This window comes from Momordica charantia (genome assembly GCF_013281855.1).
Source record: "Momordica charantia cultivar OHB3-1 chromosome 10 unlocalized genomic scaffold, Mcharantia_2.0 BLBB01000010.1, whole genome shotgun sequence".
NCBI classification, from domain to species: Eukaryota; Viridiplantae; Streptophyta; class Magnoliopsida; order Cucurbitales; family Cucurbitaceae; genus Momordica; species Momordica charantia.
This window is the reverse complement of record NW_028275158.1, coordinates 1,983,114-2,008,762: the sequence shown is the minus strand read 5'-3', so window position 1 is coordinate 2,008,762 and position 25,649 is coordinate 1,983,114. Positions and strand designations below refer to the sequence as shown.

At 33.9% G+C, this 25,649-nt stretch overlaps 4 protein-coding genes across 6 annotated transcripts; all 4 read left to right on the top strand.

Annotated features, from left to right (window-relative positions):
- The first annotated feature begins 888 nt into the window (after positions 1-888).
- Positions 889-6,494, top strand: LOC111011703 (polyadenylate-binding protein 1). Of its 2 annotated transcripts, none has more exons than XM_022285569.2 (6): positions 889-1,160; positions 1,244-1,346; positions 2,582-2,655; positions 4,319-4,510; positions 4,772-4,902; positions 6,084-6,494. In XM_022285569.2, the coding sequence occupies exons 1-6, from the start codon at positions 1,008-1,010 to the stop codon at positions 6,127-6,129; spliced, it is 699 nt and encodes a 232-aa protein (XP_022141261.1). In that variant the 5' UTR covers positions 889-1,007; the 3' UTR covers positions 6,130-6,494. The 2 variants fall into 2 exon arrangements, with proteins under 2 accessions (XP_022141261.1, XP_022141262.1); XM_022285570.2 differs by having other exon boundaries at positions 891-1,160; positions 2,585-2,655.
- Positions 6,495-7,436: 942 nt separating this feature from the next.
- MED31 (SOH1 family protein) lies at positions 7,437-10,930 on the top strand. Its single transcript, XM_022285316.2, has 6 exons — positions 7,437-7,755; positions 8,034-8,131; positions 9,009-9,105; positions 9,192-9,270; positions 10,077-10,358; positions 10,479-10,930. The coding sequence occupies exons 1-6, from the start codon at positions 7,706-7,708 to the stop codon at positions 10,494-10,496; spliced, it is 624 nt and encodes a 207-aa protein (XP_022141008.1). The 5' UTR covers positions 7,437-7,705; the 3' UTR covers positions 10,497-10,930.
- EMB2768 (Tyrosyl-tRNA synthetase, class Ib, bacterial/mitochondrial) lies at positions 10,548-13,682 on the top strand. 2 transcript variants are annotated; one of them, XM_022285314.2, is made up of 2 exons: positions 10,548-10,688; positions 11,969-13,682. In XM_022285314.2, exon 2 carries the CDS (start codon positions 12,031-12,033, stop codon positions 13,507-13,509), a length of 1,479 nt encoding a protein of 492 aa, XP_022141006.1. In that variant the 5' UTR covers positions 10,548-10,688; positions 11,969-12,030; the 3' UTR covers positions 13,510-13,682. The 2 variants fall into 2 exon arrangements, with proteins under 2 accessions (XP_022141006.1, XP_022141007.1); XM_022285315.2 differs by lacking the exon at positions 10,548-10,688 and adding an exon at positions 11,359-11,803.
- Positions 13,683-21,867: 8,185 nt separating this feature from the next.
- LOC111011383 (glutamate dehydrogenase 2) lies at positions 21,868-25,454 on the top strand. Its single transcript, XM_022285108.2, has 9 exons — positions 21,868-22,186; positions 22,341-22,454; positions 23,304-23,525; positions 23,791-23,865; positions 23,960-24,076; positions 24,166-24,416; positions 24,522-24,597; positions 24,866-24,952; positions 25,066-25,454. Exons 1-9 carry the CDS (start codon positions 22,079-22,081, stop codon positions 25,249-25,251), a joined length of 1,236 nt encoding a protein of 411 aa, XP_022140800.1. The 5' UTR covers positions 21,868-22,078; the 3' UTR covers positions 25,252-25,454.
- Positions 25,455-25,649: the final 195 nt, after the last annotated feature.

The following is a 25,649-nucleotide window of genomic DNA, read 5'->3' as shown; positions in this document are numbered from 1 at the left end:
ATCAATATTATTGATTCATTTAGTAACCTAACAAATATCATGTATATAAGTTACATAGCAATATATATAAGACATGCATTTTAGGTATAAAAGATAGATATTTAATTTAAAATAGGTCAACAACTCAACACAATTCAATAAGAAAAAACTGAACACAATAAAAAGAAGTAGAGATAAATAGTATATCAAGTATATAAATGACACAATCCATCTCAAAATACCTATTAGTCCTAGAACACGCCTACATATCCTGATTAGCTACATAGTGCATAACCAACTCCTTCACTTTGACTAACAAATTCGTACTGCTTACAAAATAAAACAATAATATTTTACAACATAACTATTCTTAAATCCATTATAAACATTATATTTTGTAAACTTGGTGTATATACAAAATTATTTATAAACACACTACATATACGTACAAAACGATATGTAACGCTTGAATTTCGAGTACAATCTGAAAGAAAACATAGGTTAAATAACGAGTTGTAAAATGATGAGTTATTAAGAAAATATCACGGTAAAACTCTTTATCCCCAACCATTGAAATTCAACCTGTAAAGACAAACTACATAAATTGGTTTAATAAATTTTAATTAATTGAAAAGTGCCCCAATAATCTATATAAAACACATATAGGAATTAAAAGAATAAATAGACTATAATTTTCAAAAAGGTGTTTGAAATTAGATTTGAGAATGAAGAAAAAATATTGGTAGATAACCAATGTTTAAAAAACACGAATAAAAAAAAAAAGGAGAATCAATAAACTTTGGAGTTCAATCGTGTCTTTAAATTTAAATGGGAACAAATAAAATTAGAAAGATACGATAATATTTTAAAGAAAATAATAATAATAAATAAAAATAAACAAGACGAATATGAAAATTGAAAACCAGAGGAGTCCCAGACAGGATCCGAAACCTAATCTCGAGCAATTGGGAACCAGTAGACAAAAATACACATAGCAACCAGCGATCGAGGGGCCATCGGAGACGGAGATGGAGCACAATTTTAACTACGAAGAGCACGAACACGAAGTCTATGGAGGCGATATTCCCGACGACGGAGAGATGGATGCCGACCTCGACATGTCCTCTGGTAGGGCCGACGAAGAGGGTTACGAGGCCGAGCCCAGTAACGCCAACTCCAAGGTACCTTTCTCCACTTCTTCTCTGTTCGTTCCGAGCCTCTTCCATGGAGTTTTCTGTCTCATTCTCTGTGCTTCCGATGCTAGGACTTGGAGGACATGAAAAGGAGGCTCAAGGAGATCGAGGAGGAAGCCGGTGCCCTTCGGGAAATGCAGGCCAAGGTTGAGAAGGAGATGGGTGCTGTTCAAGGTATCTTCATTATTCTTCTGTGTAATTCAGTTGGTGGTTGTTGAATTCCGTGCTTGATCTGGGCTTGAATTTCTTTAACTGGTCCTTAGTTTGGTGGGAAGGAGGATTTAAGTTGCTTGAATGAGCTTTGTAGTTTATTTGTAAGACGGGCATTGTTTGACCCTGGCTCTTTCGTGGACTTCGATTCAGTTGCTTTTCTCTACGGGAACAGACCCGAAAACCTAGATTTTAGCCTGATCATGTGTATGCACATTTAAAGGGTTTAATTAATTTAATTTAATTTAGTTGCAAAATTGAGAATCAGGTTGTTTGAAGCTCTAGGAGCTGTTAAGGATGTAACGGGGTTTTTGGTATTCTAGTTCCAGAGATTCTACAAAGAGGTGTCGTCTAAAGCGGAGTGTAAATGAGGTTATCGAAGAGTCGAAATAGAAGAGCTTTTTAGATGGATTAGGAGCCACCTTGGGGGAAGTGTCGTGTCTACGACGAGGTTTATCACCTCTCTTAGGTGTCCATAACGAAAGAGTTTTATAATCATTATGTCTCTTTTTTCTCACCAATTGAATCGCTTTTTACTTTTCAACAAACTTCGTTATAGTTTTGTTTCTCATGCAAAGAAAAGGAAACAGGAGATTGCCAGATATTGAAAATTTTGAGTTTTGCGAATCGTTGTTTATGCTTATTATGTCAATAGGTGCATAATGTTCTTAGATTTTTTTTGTAGTCTTGAGGTTTTTGTTTTATGTTTATAAACCAACTAGATAATTTTAAAGATTTTCTATGCTTTGATAATACTTGAAAAACTTCTTCAAATGGTTGTCTTTCATCTTGGTGGAATGGAAGTTAAGTTCTCTCTACGTTGGTTTAATTTTGTCACATTTTTTATATAATATTTTTCACTTTATCAATGAATCAATTTGATTGTTTAATGTCCCCCTATTTCCTTTTCAGTTATGGCCTTATAGGTATATTACGTTTATAGCTGTACAAAACTTTAGGAACTTTGAGCTTGTGAAGTATGCAATATGCGTGTGATCCTGTGTGGAGGTCTACTGATTTGAAACTTTACAGGATAGTTTTGTGATGAATTTACTGCTCTATTTCTTGTTATCATTATCTGCTTTTTGGTGACGGGAAATATATTAATCAATGGAAGCTTTATCTCATACTTTAATTAACAATCATTTCAAGGTTTATAGTCTATTTGTAATTAACTTGTATTCCTTTTAACATGTAAGAAGATTCATCCAGTACCTCTGCAACTCAGGCTGAAAAGGAGGAAGTAGATTCCCGATCTGTATATGTTGGTAATGTGAGATTTATCACCCTTTTAGTTCACTACGTTATTTAAATGTTAAAGTTTTGCAGTACACATTTCTAGTATTACATTTGTAGTATTGGTTTCCTTTTCTTTTAGTCAACAACCATGGATGGTAGTTATATTCAAATTATCTAAATTACCGTGTTAAAAATTCTTATAAAAAACAAATTACTGTATTAAAGATGTTGATAAGCATCTTTTAAAAATTATTTTACTTCAGATGACAATTTTTTTAATTAAAAATTTTCATCGAGAAATAATACTTGATAAGAAATATAGAAGGTACTACCAAAATTTATCTACTCTTTGTAGGAGTTTATAAGAAGCCGCTCCAATGTGTTATTACGAAGGGAGTTTAATTACACAGAACTAGAAAGTGCACACTAACCAGACCTATGGATGCTAAGTCTAGGACCTCTTCCCAACTCATGCTCCTCCAATTGAAACGTCTCCAGTTTCTTTCTTACCATAGCCCAGAACAAACGTTCTTGCTGTGTTGATCTATCAGGGCTTTTTTTCTTCTTTCACAAATTCTTGCCACAAGAGAAAATGTAAAAATTCCTTGGTTCTCGTCCGCTTTCAAAAAAAGCTGACAACAGCTAGGAATTATTGCCATATTACGTCATTTCTTGTGTGATTTATCCAGTATCACCTTGTTGACATTTCCTGAGAAAGGGTCCAGCCACCATGGTTTGACCTTGTGGTCATTGAGTTCGAACTATGGTGGTCAATTACGATTTAAAATTCTACAAGTTTCCTTGCAACCAAATGGAGTAAGCAGATTAAAATTCAAAAGAATTCATTTCCACCCATGTATCGTGTCAATGGGAAATTCTCCCACCATCTCCATTCTCCAAATTCAATTGTAGTAAAGTTATCAATGTGATGTTTTAGTTTGCTATTACTCCCATCAAGGACTCTGTTCACTTCCGTTCTTTGTATACCACCCATTTTTTTCGCTTTCTCAAATATGCTAACCACCACCTTATGGCACTGGTATTTTGGAAATCTCCATAACCACTAGTCCATAGTGCCACATTTTTCTTTCTTAAGTTGCTGTGCTTTGCCTAACCCACCAGGCTAAAGTTGCAATTATTATTTGCCAGTTGCCACAAAGATACCATAATCAAATTAGGATGGAAAAAATAATTGGATGAAACAATTTCAAGAAGTGACCAAAATCTTGGACCTCAGGGAAGTGTCAATATTCTGTTTGTTTGCTTCAATTCAGTGTAACTTTTCTACTCTTGGGACTGGGCCTTGGGTGCCCCCTAGGTATGGGGGAGCAAAGCTCTGACCCATAGTTATATAAAAAAAAAGAACAGAAAGAAAAAGAAGATTCAGCGTAACCTTTTATGTTAGTTCTCGTTTCATTGTTTTCTTTTTGTGAATTTTTTGTCAAGTATGTTTCAAGCCATTGTAAGCTGTTACCTGAAACAATATATAATCAATAGATTTCGAAGCTTGGGTCTAAAGATGTTATTCCTTAAATAGATGCTTCTTATCTGAAGCCCTATTAAGTTTTGATGGCATGCTGAATTGTTATTTCTCTGTGCACATGAATTTTCATATCTCCTCTCATTTCACAATGTTTTCCTTTTGTCACATCCCAATACAAAATGATTTATTATTTCTATTGTGGTTTTTACTTCAGGTTGATTATGCATGCACTCCTGAGGAGGTTCAACAACATTTTCAATCATGTGGAACAGTGAATAGAGTGACAATTTTGACAGACAAGTTCGGTCACCCTAAGGGATTTGCTTATGTTGAGTTTGTGGAGGTTGATGCCGTACAGAATGCTTTGCTGTTGAATGAATCAGAGTTGCACGGTCGCCAACTAAAGGTCTTTTGAAATTGCATACACAAGTGCTTTTAGTTAACTTTGGTGGCCCAATTTTGTAAACGAGTGATGTGCTGTTGGAGAGTTGTGAGGGAAGAGAGTACATAGAGAAGGGAAGTATCTTAGGAGGCTTTCGGTATACATAGTTTTCTTAGGCTGGGAGAGTGAGGGAGCTTTCACAACATCTCCAATCATGTACTTTCATTCTGGATGAATAATATGGTGTTCTACCACTGACTCGTAGGTTTTTGGTACATTTTACAGGTCTCTGCCAAAAGGACAAATGTCCCTGGAATGAAGCAATACCGAGGAAGGCGGCCCAGCTCTTTTGGCTTTCGAGGTGGTCGTCGGCCCTTCATGCCTGCTGCACCCTTTTATCCTTCATATGGTTATGGGTAAGTGCTGAAATACCATATCGCATCTAGACTGGGGTCTGGGAGTCTACCATTAAAAATTTAAAATAAATCATGGAGGAAACTTTGAAATGGGTATAACCAAGTGGTGAAGCATACTTGATGCTTCTAGAAGGGAGGTTCATTTGCATAATGCCATAAGGTGATTAATACAAAGGCAGTATTAGACTAATTTATGCAGTTTCGTCTCAGAACTGCAGTATAGGCTGATAGTCGAAAAATTGCATGAATTTTGTGTCTTCAAAACTTTTGTTAAAAGTAGGATGCACACTTATTAGTTATTACGATTAGTTTTCTAGCATGATTATATATGGCAGCTAGAGAGGTCTCGTAATATAATGTATTACCATCAGATCTCTCTCTCAAGAATCACTGTAAATCTTTTTTTTATAAGAAATCGAACTTTTCATTCAGACTAATGAAAACAAAAGCTAGAAACAAGGGCATACAAAAACAACAGCCTAGACTAAAGAAAGGGCTTCCAGCCCAAAAGAATAAAGCCTAACTGATAAATTCGAATAAAGCCAGACTCAAGAATCACTGTAATGATATTGTATTGATATCAAAGGCTTGAGAGGCCAAATGAGATCTGTAAAAGAGCCCTTTTAATTGACATTTGCTTGTATTAGTTTTTGTCTTTTCGTGTGGATACTGTCGCATCTCTTTACAAAATGACGCATGAGTTTCTCATCGGGCAGTTGCTTGTTCACAATGTTATAAAATATAAAAATTCAATTCTTTTAACTATTTTAAACGGGAAACAAACTTTTTACTAATCTGAAAAAGGTTGTAAACAAATGTTAAGGACAAGCCTGAGTAGTCATAAAAATTTGATTAGGACAAGATAGTTCTTATTTATAGTTGCCAATCTTAGAAATTTTGAGACGTCATATTTCGATTTCTATTTTTCGCACAATATGCCATTGTTTTTCCATTTTTGATATTTCAATCATGATTGTACTGTATTTTCTTTTCAAAATCCATTCTTTTAGAACAACAAACTTTTCATATATTGTTTGGAAGGGGACTAGAGTATTGGCAGTCCATTTATGCTCTTTTATCTTTTTAGAAGTGGTTTGGGGAATGATCCATCAAACTGAGAACCTCAGAATTCTTTCCATTTTTAGCTTTATAATTAAAATCTCTAAATTCTCTCCGTGCAGAAGGGTTCCAAGGTTCAGGCGGCCAATGCGGTACAGACCGTACTAGGAGATATAATGCTCGTACTACGACTGCAAAACTATTGTTCGGGATCTATGGTTCCTTCGTCAAGTGTTCGATTACCCTCTCTCTAACTTGGAGGGTGTGGAAGACATTGTACTCTATTCATGCTTAGAAATACCACTTGAGTTTCTATGAACTTGGTAGCAGTTTCTAGCTTGAGGGTTAAAGATTTGTGGTTTGCATTTAGTTGGCTCTGGAAGGGCTGAAAAAAATTATGTTGTCAATCTTTAGGGAATTTAAAAGAAGGAAAATTAAGGATGCTAAGGACATATCCTTCCTTGTGTATGGTGGTGAATTGGTAATGTAGAATTTCTTTGTTTTTTAAGAAGTAATTATAACTTTAAAACTAATTAGAGCGAATCTAAGTTCAATTGGTTAAGATATATATATTTTTGGTAAAAAAAGTTTGAGGTTTAAATTGTGGCTTCGGGTGCCAACACAGTAGTTCACAACCCTATCTTTTGCAAGTTTTGAATATGTTTTGGTTGCTTTATTAGTAGCGGCTTCTCAAAGATTGGGGTTGGACCTTGATTTTTTATTTTTTTTTAAAGGTTTATGTCAGATAATTATTATTATTTTTAGTACAAAAATATGTGGGGTAGTTTAATCTCTTTGTATTAAAGATAATTTGTTTGTCTCAAGAAAAGGAAAATGATTTTAATGTTGGAAAAGTTTTATTTTCCTTCAAAAACAATATCAAATTTGTTAATTTTGAGAGAAGAAATAATTTGTATAAAATGTAAAAATTTCATTCGAATAGTTAAACTTGGACTTTCGGATGAATGAATAAATATTCTTTTAAAAATAGAATAATATGATAAGATAAATGTAATTTTCTTTTTTATATTAAGACATATTTGAAAGTGATTTTAGTATTAAAATCATTTTTATTATTGCAAAAATTACTTCCATTAAAATTGTAATATTTTACAATGATACATGAGTCATTTTAAAAAATGACTCACTCTTAAACATATCTTATTTGTTAATAATTTTTAGTATTATACAGTATTAATAAATTATTAAGTTCCAATTTAATTTAAAAAAAAAAACCCAATATGGTGGGAATATAAAAGACTCTCTACTTATAATTATTTTGTTTGTACTTTGTATTATGTAGAAAATAAAAAATTAGATAAAAAACAAAAATTAATGGAAATGATCGCTTTAAAAGAATTCGTAAACGAAAATAATTCTTAGTTAAAAAATTAATATTTTTTTTTACAATTTTCTCGTTCTAATTTTTTCTGAAAAAATTATTATGTGAAACAAATTTGTTGCATAAATTTATTTACACGGCGCGCTCAAACTGGTCCTCCGGCTCTGCTCGTCTCTTTTCTGTTGGTCGCGAAACATCGTTAGAACTGAGAACGAGCATATTTCAATTTTTTTGTGTCAATTTCTTTATATTATCGGTTTCAATCGCTCCCTGGGCTGTGGATGTAGCCATTTTTCGGAGAACTTCAAAGGATATTGGTTCGCTAGCAATTTTGCTTAGGTTTTTTTTGTTCAATTTTGGACTTCGGTTGAACGAGCTTTAAAGTTCGACTGATCAGATTCAATGGCCTCTAATCATGGATTAAACGAAGAAGCATCTGATAACCCATCATCGTAAGTGTGTTTCTCTGTTCTTTCTCGTGTACTGACTTTTTCCTCGTTGTTAATTTCTTTTTAGCCAATTCTTCTTTCGTTTTGGTTATAGCTCCAATTCGTCTTTTCCGTTTGGTTGGTGCGAAATGTAAACGGAAGAAAGTGATCTCTAGTTTATGTCAATGATTTTTAGCATAGTTATTATCTTCCACTGGACCGATTGATTTACAGCACTGCTTGTCAATTGATCGATTTTCCCTTTCTGTCATTTTATTTTCTGTTTGGTGAATAATTGCCAGGCCTACGAATGTATACAAGGATCCAGATGACGGGCGGCAGCGGTTCTTGCTCGAATTGGAATTTGTTCAATGTCTCGCCAATCCAACCTACATTCACTGTACGTTGTTGCAAAATTTAGGGTTCTATATTGGCAGTTGGATAATTTCTAATGCTTGAAACTTCAAATTGAAATGAGTATGTGATTGTATACTAACCCATTTAAGATAAAACGGTCCACTATTTTTTTTTTTGTTGTAGTTAAAGAATTACTTCCAAACCCGAACCCTTTCTAGATGAATTCAGTTTCACTTGGGATTTCTACTGTGCTAAACAGACATTACATTGTGCTTGACATAAAAACGAACCAATCTGTAAAGCAAATTCTACTTCTTTTTTCTAATGACAAAGTAGATTCATCTGTTAGCTTAAATTTTCCTATTGTAATACCTCATAGGAATTTTGTTTTTGTTTATTCATAATTTTCGCAGTTGCATTTCCCTGTGAAGTGTTAATTTTAAATTTATCAGTGCGAAAAAGAAAAATACTTTGAGATATCAGATTTTGGGCACTCAGAACCTGTGTTCCTTCCAAATTTGCAGCTTCATGAACTAGTGTAGCACCTGGATAAAATTTTATCTTTTATGTGCCTGTATCTTACTGTTTTTACTACAAATTCACCATAGAATTTATCTTTTATGTGCCTTCTCAACTCAGAGATTGGTGCTCAATCTTTTTGCCTTAGCAGTGTACCACTCCATACAGTGGTTCCACATATAATGTATTGCCCGGAATTCTATTCTTTTGATGATATGTTATGGTCTCGTACGACTAAAGTACATTTCTGAAGTATCACCCTTTTCTTAATTTTCTTGAGGCAGTTATCGTCACGTACTCACTTGAATATACTCCTGCATATGCAAATTGGCATTGAAATATTGGAACAAATGCTCTTTATCCTCCCATTTCTGATAGCTGATCATCAAGTTTTTATACAGATCTGGCTCAGAATCGTTACTTTGAGGATGAAGCTTTCATTGGTTACTTGAAGTACCTTCAATATTGGCAACGACCAGAGTATATTAAGTTTATAATGTGAGTAAGATCTTTCCATCTTGTGTTACACGAGCTTTTCCCTAAACTGAAGACACTATTGGGATTGACTTTAATGGTTTTTCTAGGTATCCTCATAGTTTGTTTTTCCTTGAACTTCTACAAAATGCAAACTTCCGAAATGCAATGGCTCATCCTGCCAACAAGGTTAATGGAATCTCTATGACCTTTTCTTTCTGCTCGATTTCCTTCTTGATATTAGATAATCAATATTAATTTGATTGTAAATTTTTTTGGCTCCCTTGTCCCTGGTACGATTTTATCAAGTACCAGTTCAATTGTTATCAGGCTTCTCTTTCCTCATCACAGTAACCACCTGGTTCTTCTAATATTGGTTTTAAACTAGCTAATATTTTAAGGGAAAGTGGTGCAACATTGAGGTTGTTCATTGGTCCTTTTTTTTTCATGTATAATTATTTTAAAGAGATTTACTCTATTCGCTATCAGTTTTATGCTTTGATCTACTTCATCAATGTTTGGGACTGTAAGGAAACGTCTCTGGTATAGTTTGACTGTTATGTTTTATTTCTTGTTTGGCATGACTGGTCAAATTCGAAACGTCTCCGATCTCCACCAGTTTGTGATAGATATTTGTTGCTTACTTGAACTGTGTGAGAGTCCTATTAGGGATAGTTTAGGAATATTATTAGTATGGTAGTGGGGGCCTTATGGTAATTAGTTAGGGGTGAGTGGAATATAATAGAGGTGGTGGGAGAGAAGGAGGTCATCTGTTGGGAATAGTCTAAGGTGGAGAACTTAGTATAGTTCTTGGGAGAGAGATATCCCTCTTGAAAGGCTATCGATATTGTAGCATCTTTTTGAGATTGCAATACCGTTATCTTGTTTCGTTTAGTGTATTTCCCTAACAAACTGTTTACTCTTTATGTCAGATATTTTTCCTTTTCCCTTTTCTTAACATTTTAACACACTTTCCACTATTTGGAATTTCTTAGGAATTGTCACACAGGCAGCAATTTTACTTTTGGAAGAACTACAGAAACAATCGTTTGAAACACATTTTACCGAGACCGCTTCCCGAACCTGCAGCTTTACCACCCCCAGTTTCTGTTCCACCTCAGGCACCTGTGCCCGCTGCAACAGCCCCTGGCATGGCAGCTTCTCCTGTTGGTGCTCCTGCCCTTTCTCCAATGCAATATGGTATTCCCCCTGGGTCTGGACTTGCAAAAAATGACATGAAGAGTGGTGGAATTGATCGACGAAAGAGAAAACAACACGTAATTTATCGCATATCATCTGTTTTTTTGTCTCTTTAAACTGATCAGTGCTCTCAATGAGTAGGTCTAGAAGCAGTTTGACCATTCAAATTCTAATTCATTTCTTTTGTATTTTGACAGGAAAGAAGTATGACTTAGTTGGTCTCATAAGGCCCAATTGGGGTGGATGCTGGAGCAGCTCCTGAGGTAAACTGCACGTAGTGAGAAATTAAAGTTCAAAGATGATGGCTTTCATAAACTTTCCAAAATGTTTCCATCACTCGGGGTTGTGCGAGATATCTTTCATTGCAAGCTCATAAACGTGAGAGACATGAAGCTCGACATTTACGGGTTAGTAATACGTTCATGGAAGAAGCTCTGCATGCCATTAATATCAAATATTCCCAAAGAATCCTTAAAAAAGTTGCTCTATCTGTATGTTTGGTGTCGTTATGGCCACCTATAATCTGTGGTAAGCAGTTCCTAACTTTCTTTTTGTTTCCATGACTTGACCATTTCTGGAGCAGCATGAAATGCTATTGATATACTTAAATGAGCCCTCTCTCACGGAAAAATCTAATGCTGGTTTAGTATATACTTTGTTGAATTCTACGCAGCCATATATAAAATATTTATCGATTATATATGAAATATTTATTGATTATGGAGTTGAATATTAAGTCGATAAAACATGATATTTGAGTAGATGAAATTAAAGATACGCATCAAGTAAGGAGGACAAGGATAACATGATAACGATTTGAATTACAATCTTGACCATAGTTTAGTGTTATTTATTTATTTATTTTTGAGTCTAACAATTGTAGAGAGGATCTATAATAGATCTTACGAACAGTAATAGATATATATATATTTTTTTGTTTTTATCATATATATATATATATATATTTTGAAAAAATCAGTTTCAATAATCATTCTATGTGTTTTTTTTCCTGAATAAAAGTGGCATCTTTTAGGTAGCTTGTAATTACACTAATAAATTGTAGGGTTTTAGAGAATTTATTTTTAGAATTTGTAATAAAAGACGCCATCTTTATTCTTTTTGATTTGATAAATATCTTAATTGAGATTAGATTACATTTTTACTCGAATACTTCAACCTTATTTTTCTTTTTTATGCTTTATAATTCTATTATCATTATTAACGAGAATTTAATAATAGATATGTGATGTGCTAGGACGTGATAATTTAAAAACTTAACCTAATAAATATTTTTTTCGTCTCAGAAAAAAAAAGTTAAAAGTTTAATGTTCAAGGATTTTGTTAAATTATTCATGGATATAAATAAGTAAAAAATTGGATAACCGTTCAAAAGATTGGATACTCGGTTGCGCTCGCTGTGAGACTTAACTCAATACCTTATGGTGCGAGTTGATGCCACCAGTATCTACATTCTTGAAGGTACCCTTCTCTTTCAAGAGGATTTGCGACATGTCAAGCTCCGGTAATGTTTGCTTGAATTTATACTGAATGAAAGGTTGAGAATTTGATGAATTATTTGTGAATAGTTAACGAGATTAATATAGAATGACATTAGATGGGAGCGATGAAAATACCATTTTAACTCAAAAATTGCGATAACACCTAAACATTATGTTATCAAATGAAGGGCATCACGACGGGATTTTGCATTAACCAGAGCTTCGGCAAACCAAGAACTGAGCTGCAACTATGGCGGCCATTGCTTCTGCTTGTGGCTCCAGAACCTTCCTTCTCTCCCAACGAAGCCTCTTCTTCTCCACCTTCAACATTTCCTCTAAGTCCACCGTCTCCTTCTCCTCCGTCAGAAGCAGTTGCCGCTGCATCGCTTCCTCTGCAAGTTCTCTCCAATCCTCCACTCTCGAACCCCACAGCGCTTCTCGGCGCAACGTCGTCGAAATTCTCGAAGAAAGAGGCCTTCTCGAGTCCATCACCAGCGACAATCTCCGCTCGGCTTCTCTCAGCCCTCTCAAGGTCTATTGCGGCTTCGACCCCACCGCCGAGAGCTTGCATTTGGGGAATCTCCTTGGTCTCATCGTTCTCTCTTGGTTCCGCCGATGCGGCCACGCTACCGTCGCTCTCATCGGTGGCGCCACCGCGCGAGTCGGCGACCCCTCCGGCAAGAGCCTGGAGCGGCCCGAGCTTGACCTCAAGACCTTGGAGGCCAACACTCTTGGAATTACCAATTCCATAGCTAGAATTTTGGGGAATTCGGGCTCGGATTCGAATTTCAGCCCTAACTTTGTGATTCTAAATAATTACGATTGGTGGAAGGAGTTCAGATTTCTGGATTTCTTGAAAGGAGTGGGTCGGTTTGCGAGAGTGGGGACGATGATGGCTAAGGAGAGCGTCAGGAGAAGGCTGGAATCGGAGCAAGGAATGAGCTATACTGAGTTTACTTACCAGCTCTTGCAGGCTTATGATTTTCTGCATCTGTTTCAAAACGAGGGTGTTTCTGTTCAGATTGGTGGTAGTGATCAATGGGGGAATATCACTGCAGGGACAGAGCTTATTAGGAAAATTTTGCCTCATGCTGATGGCGTTTATGGCTTAACGTTCCCTCTTCTGCTGAAGAGCGACGGCACCAAATTCGGCAAATCCGAAGACGGCGCCGTCTGGCTCTCGCCGTCAATGCTATCTCCATACAAGTTCTATCAGTACTTCTTCAGTGTCCCAGATGCTGATGTGGCGAGATTTCTCAAGATCCTCACATTTTTGGATATGAAGGACATTCAAGACTTGGAAAGCCAAATGGGGAGCTCCGGGTACGTGCCGAATACGGCGCAGAGGCGGCTGGCGGAAGAAGTTACCCGGTTTGTTCATGGAGAAGATGGTTTGAGTGAAGCCCTTAAGGCCACTGAGGCATTGAAACCAGGAGCAGAGACAAAGTTGGACTGGAAGACTATTGAGGGGATTGCTGAGGATGTTCCGTGCTGCTCATTGGGGTATGATCAAGTGTTGAATCTTTTGATTGTCGATCTTTCGGTTACTTCTGGTTTGCTCGAAAGCAAGTCAGCTGCCCGTCGATTGCTGAAGCAAGGGGGGCTTTATTTGAATAATAGTAGAGTGGATTCTGAAGGCAAGAGAGTTGAAGCTGCAGACATTGTAGATGGGAAGGTTCTGCTTCTATCTGCAGGAAAGAAAAACAAGGTGGTTGTAAGGATATCATAACAGAGCTGATCCAGCATTCGCTCGTTATTCATTAACCAACATGTCTTTTATATTTTTGGTGAATTTTTTTTGATAAATTATATCAATGTTTATAGTTAAGGCCCAATCTATGAATCTATAATTTTGAGTATTAGTAAACTAACTTGCAGCAGGGGAAGTAATTATTTCAGATATATGTTGTTGTTGATATGCCAAGTAAGGAGGGCAATGGATGCAGGTTAAATTGATGAGCTGCTTCATTACATCATCTTGCAAGTTATAACTTATAGGTATGTTGTATCACTTGATTCTTGCCTTATGGTTACCTTTCTGCTAACTTCTAACAAATCAGAGAAAGCAGTTGGTGAGCGGAGTAGAGAAGTAGGGAGAGAGATGTGTTAGAGAGAGAATGTTAGGGAGATAGGGTGGCTATATGTGAAAAGTATTGGAACGAAGAAGAAAGACTCGAGATCTTGGAAGAAGAAAGACTCGAGATCTTGGAAGAAGAAAGACTCGAGATCTTGAAAAATGGAAATCTGTTCTATTTGAAAATTGAAAATGCCTGGCTTCCTTTGGTTAAACACTTTCTTTTAATGCTATTGTACATTCTATTCTTTCATTTGTCTTAACGAAGCTCAGTTTCTTATAAAGAAAATGTTTTGTAAAATTTTAGAATGGTCAGAAACAACCCTGTTTTTATTGAATGGAAAACCAAAAACAAAACCAAAGGTTACCCACAGGGTTGGATTAGATAATCTAATGATGTTATGGTTGTGTTTAGTAGAAATAGTTCAATGACGTCTCTTGATATAGTTACGCTTTATTTCACGTGATCGTTGATTATATTGGTTGAGTTGCATGATGAAGAATGTGGTCAGAAATCCATAATAGACTTCGACTACAACCATTGCGTAGTTACATTTCTACTAACTTCTAACGAATCAAAGAAAACAGTTGGTTGGAATTGGATGTTTCATCGTTGAGTTTTCATTTGATAAATGGTTGGTTGTAAATGCTGACTTGTTGAATTATAGATGTGTTGCTCTGTTACGTTAATTTGTCGATAGGCTTGCTTATTCGATTCTATATCATGTGCAGCAACTTGATTCTATATAGATTAATTTGCTACTTTTGCAGATAGTTACTAGAAGTGTTGTATCCCATCAAAACTTAGTAGGAAACTTAGAAAAAACATGGGAGATGGAAGTATGTGCTTCTACATATACATTTGCATTATTTTCTTTGTTCAACAGAAGAGAAAGTGCATGTTAGTTCAAACTAGTGTCAATAAGTTATCCGAGTAAAATTTGGTGTTTTTAAGACACAATATGTAAGGATGAGAATTCGAATTCATGATATTTTGATCGGAGATAAGTGCCTTAACCAGTTGAGTTATGTTCAGGTTAGCATTTAGTAGAACAATTGTTCTGGTGGTTTTTCCTTTGTAGTATGACATAGAAAAACTTATGTTCTGAAGGATCATTATCGAGCTTTAATAATATTTGATATCGAAAAACTCATTGGACATATATTTTATATCTTACGTAGGTACTATATGGCTCCTTTGGACATAATTTATATCTCAGGCAGGTATTATATGGCTTCTTTTGGACATACAATTTATATCTTAGGTAGGTACTGTTTGGCTTCTGCTCTCCTTTTACACATTAATAATTCTGGATATGTTGGGAGGCTCTTTTTCCAAGTTTTTTCACAAGCTTGTGGTTTTAAAACAAAGAATACAGTTTAAAAAAAAAAAAACATCACACGCTGAAAGAATGCAATTTTTAGGTAAACGTAATTTTTGTGATCTTTTATTGTAGGTATAAATACTATTTAGTCCGTGTACTTTTAAAATGAAAGAAAATTTTGAAAGTACAGCGATTAAAATAACCCAAAGTCAAAAGTGAAAAGAATACCAAAATAATATTTAAATCTTTATGGTAAATGATTAAAAAAAAATAATAGTCTCTCTTTTTTTATTTTTTAATTTTTTGAAAATTAGGGTTGTTTACCAATAATTTCTATGTTTTGTTCTCGACGTTAATTTTGAGAAAATTGAGAGAAAAAAAAACCAAAATTGATATTGAGAAGTCTCTAATTTAGTTGAATAGTTATTTTGCAATGAAAAAAGAAAAAATGGCAATGAGATGTGTCCCACCGAGAAAGACTAACGATGTTGTAACCGAAATTCCTTGATACTTAGCCACCGAAATGCAATCTCCTCCAATGCATAGGGTGTGACTATGACGTGGGGAAACCATATTTAAAGTCTTAAAAAGACTTTGGCCAAGCAATCTTATGAGAAGACTTAATGATTTCAAAATTAAATTTGACTTTTGAAATTGGCAAGGGCATGGTCATATTTTTCATGCTCTTTCTTTGGTGTTTGGTTTGAGATGAATAACATAATCATCGTTCAAAATTTATGCCCGTTAATGCTAATTGAAGATATGAGTATAATGTTTGCCAAATATGTTTATACCTTTGACAATATCTATGTTCGTGGGATGTCATGTATTAGATCGATATAGATTGTGGTGACATATCATTGAGTGTATCGTTCTTATATTATTAGGTTTGAGACGAGTTACTACGCGAATGAACTCACCTTGTTGGAGGGTCAAAATGAATTTGCTGTGTGGAGAGCTAGAAAAGATCAGTATTATAAGATCTTTCTTCGGAAGTTCGGAGACACGATGTGACCGATCTTGAAGCTCGGCCATAATGTAATCTGTAAGCTTGGTATAACTCCACTTGGTCGAAGGCACTGTCATGCTTCGACCTTAAAGATCTGACGGTAGAATTGAACAGTCGGACATTCTTGCTGCCTGATTAGAGGCATCATTTTGACTTCAAATACGCAATTTAAGCTCAGCTTGTGACCTAAGATTGCTCTTTTACTGACTGGAGCATCAGAGTATTTGCTTCTTTTATGTAGGTCTCCTCACCAAACTCAGTCATACCCGATCTTATCAGTTCCTAAACAAGATCACAAACCACCATAAACACTTGAGAACTAAAATGGTTGGAGTTAACAAGACAATGTTAGTTAAGTAAGGACGAGGTCGCGATATGCATGCATATAATTATCTCACCCACAACCCCAATAAAATCAAGAACTATGATTGAGTTGTGCAATACAAATTAGGTTTCTTATCCAAAAGATTAATTTGATGAATTGATTTTCTATTTTTCCTCCATTGATTCCAACGTGATAATGTAAAATTAAAAAAAAAAAAAGTGACAAATATTTTTCCTTCAATAATTATCCAATAAAATAAAGCAACAACTACAGCAAGCTACAAAAAGGTCTAGAAAACCAGTACAGATCAATTAAAACTTTTAGGTTAAAATAAGATCTAAGAGGGTGAGCCTTTGGGGATGAATCCAGGGAGCTAAGCATGAGGGGGTGATCCCATTGGCCGAACAACCTAGCCGAGCTCACAAGACGAGTCCCTAGCTAGATCCAAATCTGTACCTATGTTCTCCGTTCTCTTAATTCCTTTGAGGGCTCATTAAGATGAGATATTGCTTAGGTTTCTTCCTCTGGGAGGAAAATTTTGTAATCTAGATGTGTGCTACAAAACCTTAATTTTTATGGTGCTTAACCTAAATTCGATTCTAACTTTAACCATTTAAGTGTATTTATTATTATTTTTTTGTTGTTTTACTTTTAGAAGAGTGGTGCTAATTTAATCATTCGATTAGGCCGAATTTATGTATAATCGAATTTTATGTATCAAACATAGTAAACTATAATTATTCCTAACTAGGGGAAAAACAAACATATTAGGGGAAAAAAAAACAATTGGGAAAGCATTTATTTGCTTTTGTCAAACTCCACGTTTTTCTTTATTTAGAGCGTAGCATGTGATGTTGTCAAATATCTTCAAAATTTCAACCTCGTGAAAAATATTGCTATTTTTTCAAACTATCGCTATGGTTTGTGTACTTTATTATGAAATGTTTGCAATTTACACCTCTGTAGTTTGTTATTTGCAAATCATACCCAATGTTCTAAAAATTGCTTGAAATGTCCCGTGTCTGTTGCAAATCATACCCTTCTTATCTTTGAGTTGTAATGGAATAATGAGTGTATTTGGTGTGGTATAATAAATCTAGGGAAATTTTAGATTTTTTTTAAAGTTCGATCCATGAAAATTTATGTTCATGCAAGATTTTACTGAGTTACCGAGGTTGATCATGTAACAATTGGACAAGTTAGTAATTTTGAACAAGATAAGACCAGTAAAAAAGGAAACATACACTCTAACGCTCAAGTTATTAAGATGCAAGTTCAGAAAAATTGTTCTCAGAGCAAAATTGTGTACTCGAAATAGTGGAATGGTGTACCTTTTACAGCGGGAGGAGGGAGGAGGGGCAAGCCTGTTGGCACCGCTTCGATAAGCAGTTACGGGCTATCGAGTCTGAGGTTGGCTGTTTGGCTTGAGGTCGATGTTCTAAGGTTGGTGGGAGAGGATTTAGGCCATTCCTTCCGTTGGTTTGGTCTTTAGCTCGGTCTTTAAGGTAGGTTGGTCTTCTCCATTAGACTGGTTAAACATGTTTGACCTCACCAAGTTGAATAATTGGTCCACGTGTCATGCTATATTTTTCCCTCCAGAAGAATAATACTTAAGCATGGATCAAACTATCTTCCTACCCACTGCTACTAAAATTTTGATTAGCTATTTAAGAAAAAAAAACATATTCATTTTCCATGTTCATCTCTTACCTATAAAAAATTTAATGTTGGTGAACCTAGAGATGAATGAATTCCATGCACACTTCAACCTGGAAAATATTTTTAATATTCTACTTTTGTTTTGGTCGATTCTGATTTCTTTTTGTAGAATTTGTACTTAAAATGTCTAAAAATTATACATTTGTTCCAAAAAAAAAAAAAAAAATTCCTACTAATATTCATGTAATTTAGAGCGTGATTGGGATTGATTGTGATTTTGAAAAAAAAGATTTAACTATAAGTGTTTTCTTAAAAATCAATTTAAGGTGATTTTAAGCTTTCCTAAAATATCAATTTTTAATTTGCTAAATATGATCAATGGAAACGAGACTGATTTTGACAATGACAAATGTGATTTTGACCATGCTAAAATCACTCAAAAACGCATCCTTATACATTAACTTTGATGACTTATTAATTTAATATTTTATTTTATTTTATCAATTTAATTTTATATTTATTTTAAATGCTATTTTCTAGAACACATTAATTTATATTAATTTGTGTTTTTTTTACAAAATATTTAATATTAACTACTAATTTCATTTTTAGTGTGAACTTTCCTAAAAAAAAAATATAATAATGGACTACATCTTTATTGAATTATGTTTTTACATTATCAAATTAGAAAAAATATTGAGGAAAATAATAATGTTGGTTTCTATGATTCTTTTTACATATATAATTAATATAGTTTTAAGAGAATTTACCAACTAAATAAAAATTGAGATATTATTCAATTTAGTTGAAATTTATTTTATAGATAAATGTTGGTTATTCATGAACCAATATTTAATTTAATTATAAAACTATAAATGAAATATAAAAACAACAAAATGAAGGGAAAAAATGTAGGGAGAAGATGCAATCTTACAAATTCATGTTTCAAGACGGTACCAAAAACTCCTTGGATAAATACTTTAATATAGGCGACTTAGGATACCGATCAACTTGAAATGTCAAAGAATCCTACGTTCCTATAAAATAAATGTAGATGTCGAATGCTTGTTGCGATTTCCAACGAATCAATAGCCCCTAATAATAACGTTTTGAAGCAATTTATCCTACGTACTTTTAACTCTTAGTAAATATTTTGTCCTTCCCAAACCCTTATACATACATATATGCATGTGTTTATTTATTTATTTGAAGTGTTGGAATTGGATTTTGATTTTGACTTGTTTTCTACACCATTTTTTTTTTTGAGTTTTTAAAAAGTGTTCTTTGACTTTTTCTTTTCTTTAAATGTTTTGTAGCCTTTGGAAATTCAAAGGGTCACCACGTTATCCATTAATCTAAATATAGGTAGACTTGGATTTGATTCAAACATACACCAACATGAAAAATATATATATATATTATATGGAAAAATATTTGGAAAATTATTAATATGGACAAGATCGTTTTGATTCGCGATATATGTCTCACCCAATTAAATTAGATTTAGATTGACTGATTGTACCTACTTAATAGATTATTGAAAAGATATCGTATTAATCTTAATTTACAATAAATAAAACTAATTATGAATAATAGTAAATTAAATTATCAATTTAGTCCTTACAATTTATACTTATTTCAATTTAATTTGTATGATTCGATGAAATCACTTAAGCATTTTTGTGTGAATAATTTTCTTACATTATTCATATTTAATGTAATGTATATGTGGGAAAGTTAGTTAGCAAATTATATTCGGCGAAATGTATCAAGGTTTCAAGTTATTTAAACTACTCACTCGAGTCATCCTTCCATAACTTACTCAATTCAATCAACTACCAAGATATTTGCAAATACTTTTTATCGAACGTTAATTTATTGCCTCTAGTATGGTGCAAAAGAAAATGAAGTGCCATATTAAAGTGATATTTTAAAAGATTAAACCACGAATAGAGACTAATTTGTGATTCTTCAAAACTTTGGGGGCGAACTAAAATAAAACAATAACTAAATGGACTAAAGCGTTAATTTAACCTTAATAATAATATGAAATTAGTAAAAAGATTGAAAATTTATCCTCCTCCCTCTTTCTCGAGATTCGGTGCTGGCCACCTCATCTTGATGCAGCGAACAGAAAACGTGTTGGACGTTTTCTGGATAATGATCAAGGGTGATGTGTCAAAGCCACGTGGAGTTGAGTTGTTGGCTGCCATTACTCCATTATTTGAAAATATTTAATGGCGGCTACCAACCAAACCCGTTCGTCCAAAAGTCAGCCTTTTCATCCTTATAATTTTTACGGTGAAAATTATAAACCTTTTGAAATTATGATTATACATTTTTTAATATTGTTCTCTATACGATCGAATAAGATATATGTAAATTATTAGTATACTCTTTTTTATTTATAACTACTACTGATAAATACATTATTATGTTAATATTTTTTCATTAAAATAATATAATTTTAATTTATGTTATTAATAGTAAATATTTTTATTACAACAATTTATTTAATATTAACAAAAAAATAAATACAAAAATACATCAATTAAAATAATTTTTGTATTAGAATGACTATTGTTTAATATAAAATATCATTAAACTTTATTGTTGTAATATTTAACAATGATGAATTCTATTTTAAAAAATGTATTGACATTAATTAAATAGAAATTTGTAGTATTTTATAATAAAATCATATCAACTAATAAAAGTTGTATACATTTTTATTAGAAGAAAAATTATTAGTAGTATAGATAAAAGAAAGTAAAAATGTAAAACAATTATTTAAAACGTAACGATCGCTTATGAACATATCTATCATTGATGAACTATATTATTGATATGCATCTATCAACTTTATAAATTGATAAAAAAAAATCTCTATCGATGATAAAATCTTCTGTGACATATTTATCACGTGATGTAAATGAGTGATATATGAAAGTAAAAAGGGAATTACATAAAAAGAAAAAACACACAATTAAGTTTATAAAAGCTTTTAAAAATTGACATATTAACAAAAATCATAATTATTATCCATTGAAATTTTCATAATATTTATTTCCTTTATGATATATTTTATTTATTTATTATGCAATATATATATATATATATTTTTTTTTATTATTTTGATTAATATAAAGGGATTCCTAATGTGTTAATTAATTTATAGTAATATATAGCCAACAAATTACACCGTCAAATTACCTTTTTACATTTTTTATTGTAATCTTTTCAGACTAAAAGTTAAATAAGCAATAAAATTAATACATCTACACAACTAAGTTTGAATATTATTATGGGACAAATTAATAAATGACACAAAATTCAATCAACTAAACAACTAATATTAAGAAAAATAAATGCCCAAATCCAATCATTCAACGATGAATATGTCAAACTCAATTAAAAAAAAAAACATTCCTCACTTCACAAAAGTAATCTCATCTAAAAAAAAAAAAGAAATCACATAATCAGTATTAATTTCACAACTTTGTAATATTAATTTTTCGAAATTAAAATTAGGATAAAAATGAAATAGAATTTAAAATAAAAAAAGGGATAAAAACCCGGGATTGGGGAGCAGAATATTTGCACGTTTTAAGGACAAGATCCAAATTACCGGGGATGGGATTATTTTCTTCCGTCTTGAAAACAAATTCACAATTACGTAAATACCCCTAAATTACGGTGAAAATTCCTTTTTCGTCCTCATCATTCGGCTTCCTTCTTCCTTTTGGATTCCTTTGTCTACTCCGATTCATAGATCGCAGCCTATAAATTTTCCTCTCAATCTCTCTCTAAATTATCCTTCGTTTTCACTCTCTTGAGCTCAAATTTTCTTTTCTCGGCATTTATTTTCCGGGAATCTCTATTTCCAAGTTTCTCTCAGCAGTAGCGATGAACGCCCTCGCAGCAACCAACAGAAATTTCCGCCACGCGGCTCGGATTCTCGGATTGGACTCCAAGCTCGAGAAGAGTCTTCTGATTCCGTTCAGAGAGATCAAGGTTTTTTTCCTCCACTCCAAACTATTTTTAATTTGATTTCATTTTCTGGCCGCCTGGGTTCTGTTTGTTTCTCGGGAAAATCGCTTTCTCGCTTTTCCTCATTTGCCAATCAAAGACGATTGATTGACTGGTTGAATTTGGCATTGGAGAACAGGTGGAGTGCACAATTCCAAAGGACGACGGAAGCTTGGTGTCGTACGTCGGGTTCAGAGTGCAACACGACAATGCGCGTGGCCCCATGAAAGGAGGAATCAGATACCATCCTGAGGTTTTTACTTTTTATTCTCTTCTTCTTCTTCTCTAAATAGATTTTACATATTTATCTTTCCATTTGAAGAGGAATTCATCATTTAAACTTGAAAGAGAAAGGTAGATTGGACCTAAACTTTATTTAGAAAACTTTTATTGTAAAGTGCCCAAATTTTTTATTATTTTTTATAGTTTGACCATATCTGTTTCTTTTTCCCTTGAAAAGTTGTTTGTTTGTTTCTCTTTTTTAAACTCAAGAATTGACTTCTAACCAAGTGAATTTGGGCCGGCCCACTCTTTGCTAGTATAGACCCAATTTGTAAAATGGTAATGTCCATTGATAGGTACCTTTTTTGTTTTGTTTTTACTTTTTATACAAAAATTTCTTACATTTGAATATGAAAGTAAAGGCCATGGAGGAAGTTTCACTGTAAGATTTGCTTGTTGAACATTTGTTGTAAATGTAAAACAGTTTAGATAGGAAAATATTTGATATAATTTGACAGTTATGTAAATATATACTTTTGGTTTCTGTTGCAAATTGCAATAAAACCGCTCTATAGAATTGATGGCCATGTTGTCAAGGCTCCTGTAGAATTTCATATATGATTTCTGGATACAATCTTGATTAGATTTTTTTAACCTTGCCAACGTGAGTTAGTTGAGCATTAACGATATCTACTATTTTCTTTAAGGTAAGAGGTTCGAGTTCTTATACCCCACATTTGTTGTGTTCAAATCTCCTATACCGAATTCTATTCTTGCAAAAAGAAAATAAACGTCTGATGACTTGAATCCGTAATAGTTTCTTGAACTTTATTATTATTGCTACTTTTGGTTTATTGAGATGAATGGTTGTTTTAAAAAGGTTGATCCCGATGAAGTGAATGCTTTGGCTCAATTAATGACCTGGAAGACTGCTGTTGCTGATATTCCATATGGTGGTGCAAAGGGTGGGATTGGCTGCAATCCACGGGAGTTGAGTAATAGTGAGCTGGAGCGGTTGACTCGTGTTTTTACACAAAAGATTCACGATCTCATTGGAATTCATACCGATGTTCCAGCTCCAGATATGGGCACTAATGCACAGGTTAATTGGATTCTGCTCTATCAAGTTTTTCTTTAATGCTTGAATTCAGTTTGAAAGTACTAGTTTTGTTTGAGAGTGCTTCTACAGCAGATGTGTTCTAACATATCACTTTGACGTTGAGCTGAAAGCATTCTATAAGTTCTTTCAGTGCAGTCAAAAGTATTTTTTATGTTATTTCTAACTGTGGTGATTTTGTGAGAAAGTGCTTTTTAGTACTCTTAGTTCATTATGAAGTTGAACTCATGTTCTTCGGTGATGTTTGCAGACTATGGCATGGATTTTGGATGAATACTCAAAGTTTCATGGTCACTCGCCAGCTGTTGTCACTGGAAAGCCCATAGTAAATTCCCTGAGATACCAAAATTTTACAAGTTCCTGAGCTTGAAGTATTATTTTTGCTCCTTTTTCTGACTTTGTACCTTTTGCAATTTAAGGATTTGGGTGGATCACTGGGTAGAGAAGCTGCAACTGGGCGCGGTGTCATTTTTGCAACAGAGGCTTTACTTGCTGAACATGGAAAACAGATCAAGAATATGACTTTTGGTATTCAGGTACTTCAAACATGTTCATTCCTGCCTTCTTGGTTGCAAAATGCTCTCTTTTTCCATAGAAAGCTTAATGACAAAAAATATAAATGCAGGGATTTGGAAATGTGGGATATTGGGCAGCAAAGCTTATACATGAGAAAGGTGGAAAGGTTGTTGCAGTAAGCGATATCACTGGTGCAGTCACGAACCCGAACGGTATCGACATACCGGAACTCCACAGGCATAAAGAAAGTACTGGAAGCCTAGTGAACTTTGAAGGCGGAGATAGTATGGATCCGAACGAGCTACTTGTTCATGACTGTGATGTTCTTATCCCATGTGCCTTAGGTGGAGTTCTAAACAGGTGTGTTCTGTTCTTCATGATCAAGTCTCATGAAAGCTGATCCTGAAATGTCAATGTTACCATGTACATATCTGTATAGTCATAAATGTTTTGTGTTGTTTACAGAGAGAATGCTGCTGATGTGAAAGCCAAGTTCATAATTGAAGCAGCAAACCACCCCACAGATCCAGAGGCAGATGAGGTAACTAACCCTTTTTTGTTCGGTTCGAAGTAGGTCCAAAGAACGAGAGCGGAATTTCAATAGAAACTAAAGAATTAAAGTTGTATTGAAAGATAAAAGACAAAGAAGTACAATGGCTTCCCAAGATACTTATAACCTCCCTCTTGAGTATTCTATAGCCTAAACTAAATAAATCATTGCCTACGTTAACAAAAAACCATGAAAAAGTAGTAGGAAATCATAAGAAACCATGGATTAGTTTCTGATCTTTTGATCTCCATTGCTGCAGATTCTATCCAAGAAGGGAGTCATAATTCTACCCGACATATACGCGAATGCTGGTGGAGTCACCGTAAGCTATTTCGAGTGGGTTCAGGTAAACAAAGAGAGGAACAAGGCTTGTTTTCCCTGATAATGTTGATTGTTATCTTATTGGAAACAGTTACAAAGCTTTGAACTCTTATATCAATATTGTACTTGAATTTGCAGAACATTCAAGGTTTCATGTGGGATGAAGACAAGGTAAACAATGAACTTCAGAGGTACATGACCAGAGCGTTTCACAACATCAAGAACATGTGCAAGTCACACGACTGCAACCTGCGGATGGGCGCTTTCACGTTGGGCGTGAACCGGGTCGCACGTGCCACGCTTCTCAGAGGTTGGGAAGCATAATCTATATACATTGAGGGGTGGATCAAAGATGAACCTTATTAGTTTTTATATGATTTTTCTTCAACTTGTGAAGCATACACAGGATGTGGATTAGCATAAATTGTTCAAACTTTAGTATCTTTTTTTTCAGCATAGTAGTTTGTAAAATGTCTCAACCTATTGGATTATGAGCAATTGAAATGGAATAATTTTGCCAAACTGAACATAGCTCAAGTGGTTAAGACATTTATCTCTGACCAAGAGGTCATGAGTTTGAATCCAACCCGTTGTATAAAAAAAAAGGAATAATTTTGATTTATAATGCTTACTTATTGGCAATTACATGAACCATTTGACAAATTTCATCGTTGAAATGAAATAAACACAACCAAAATACATTAAGGATAATAATTGTTAGT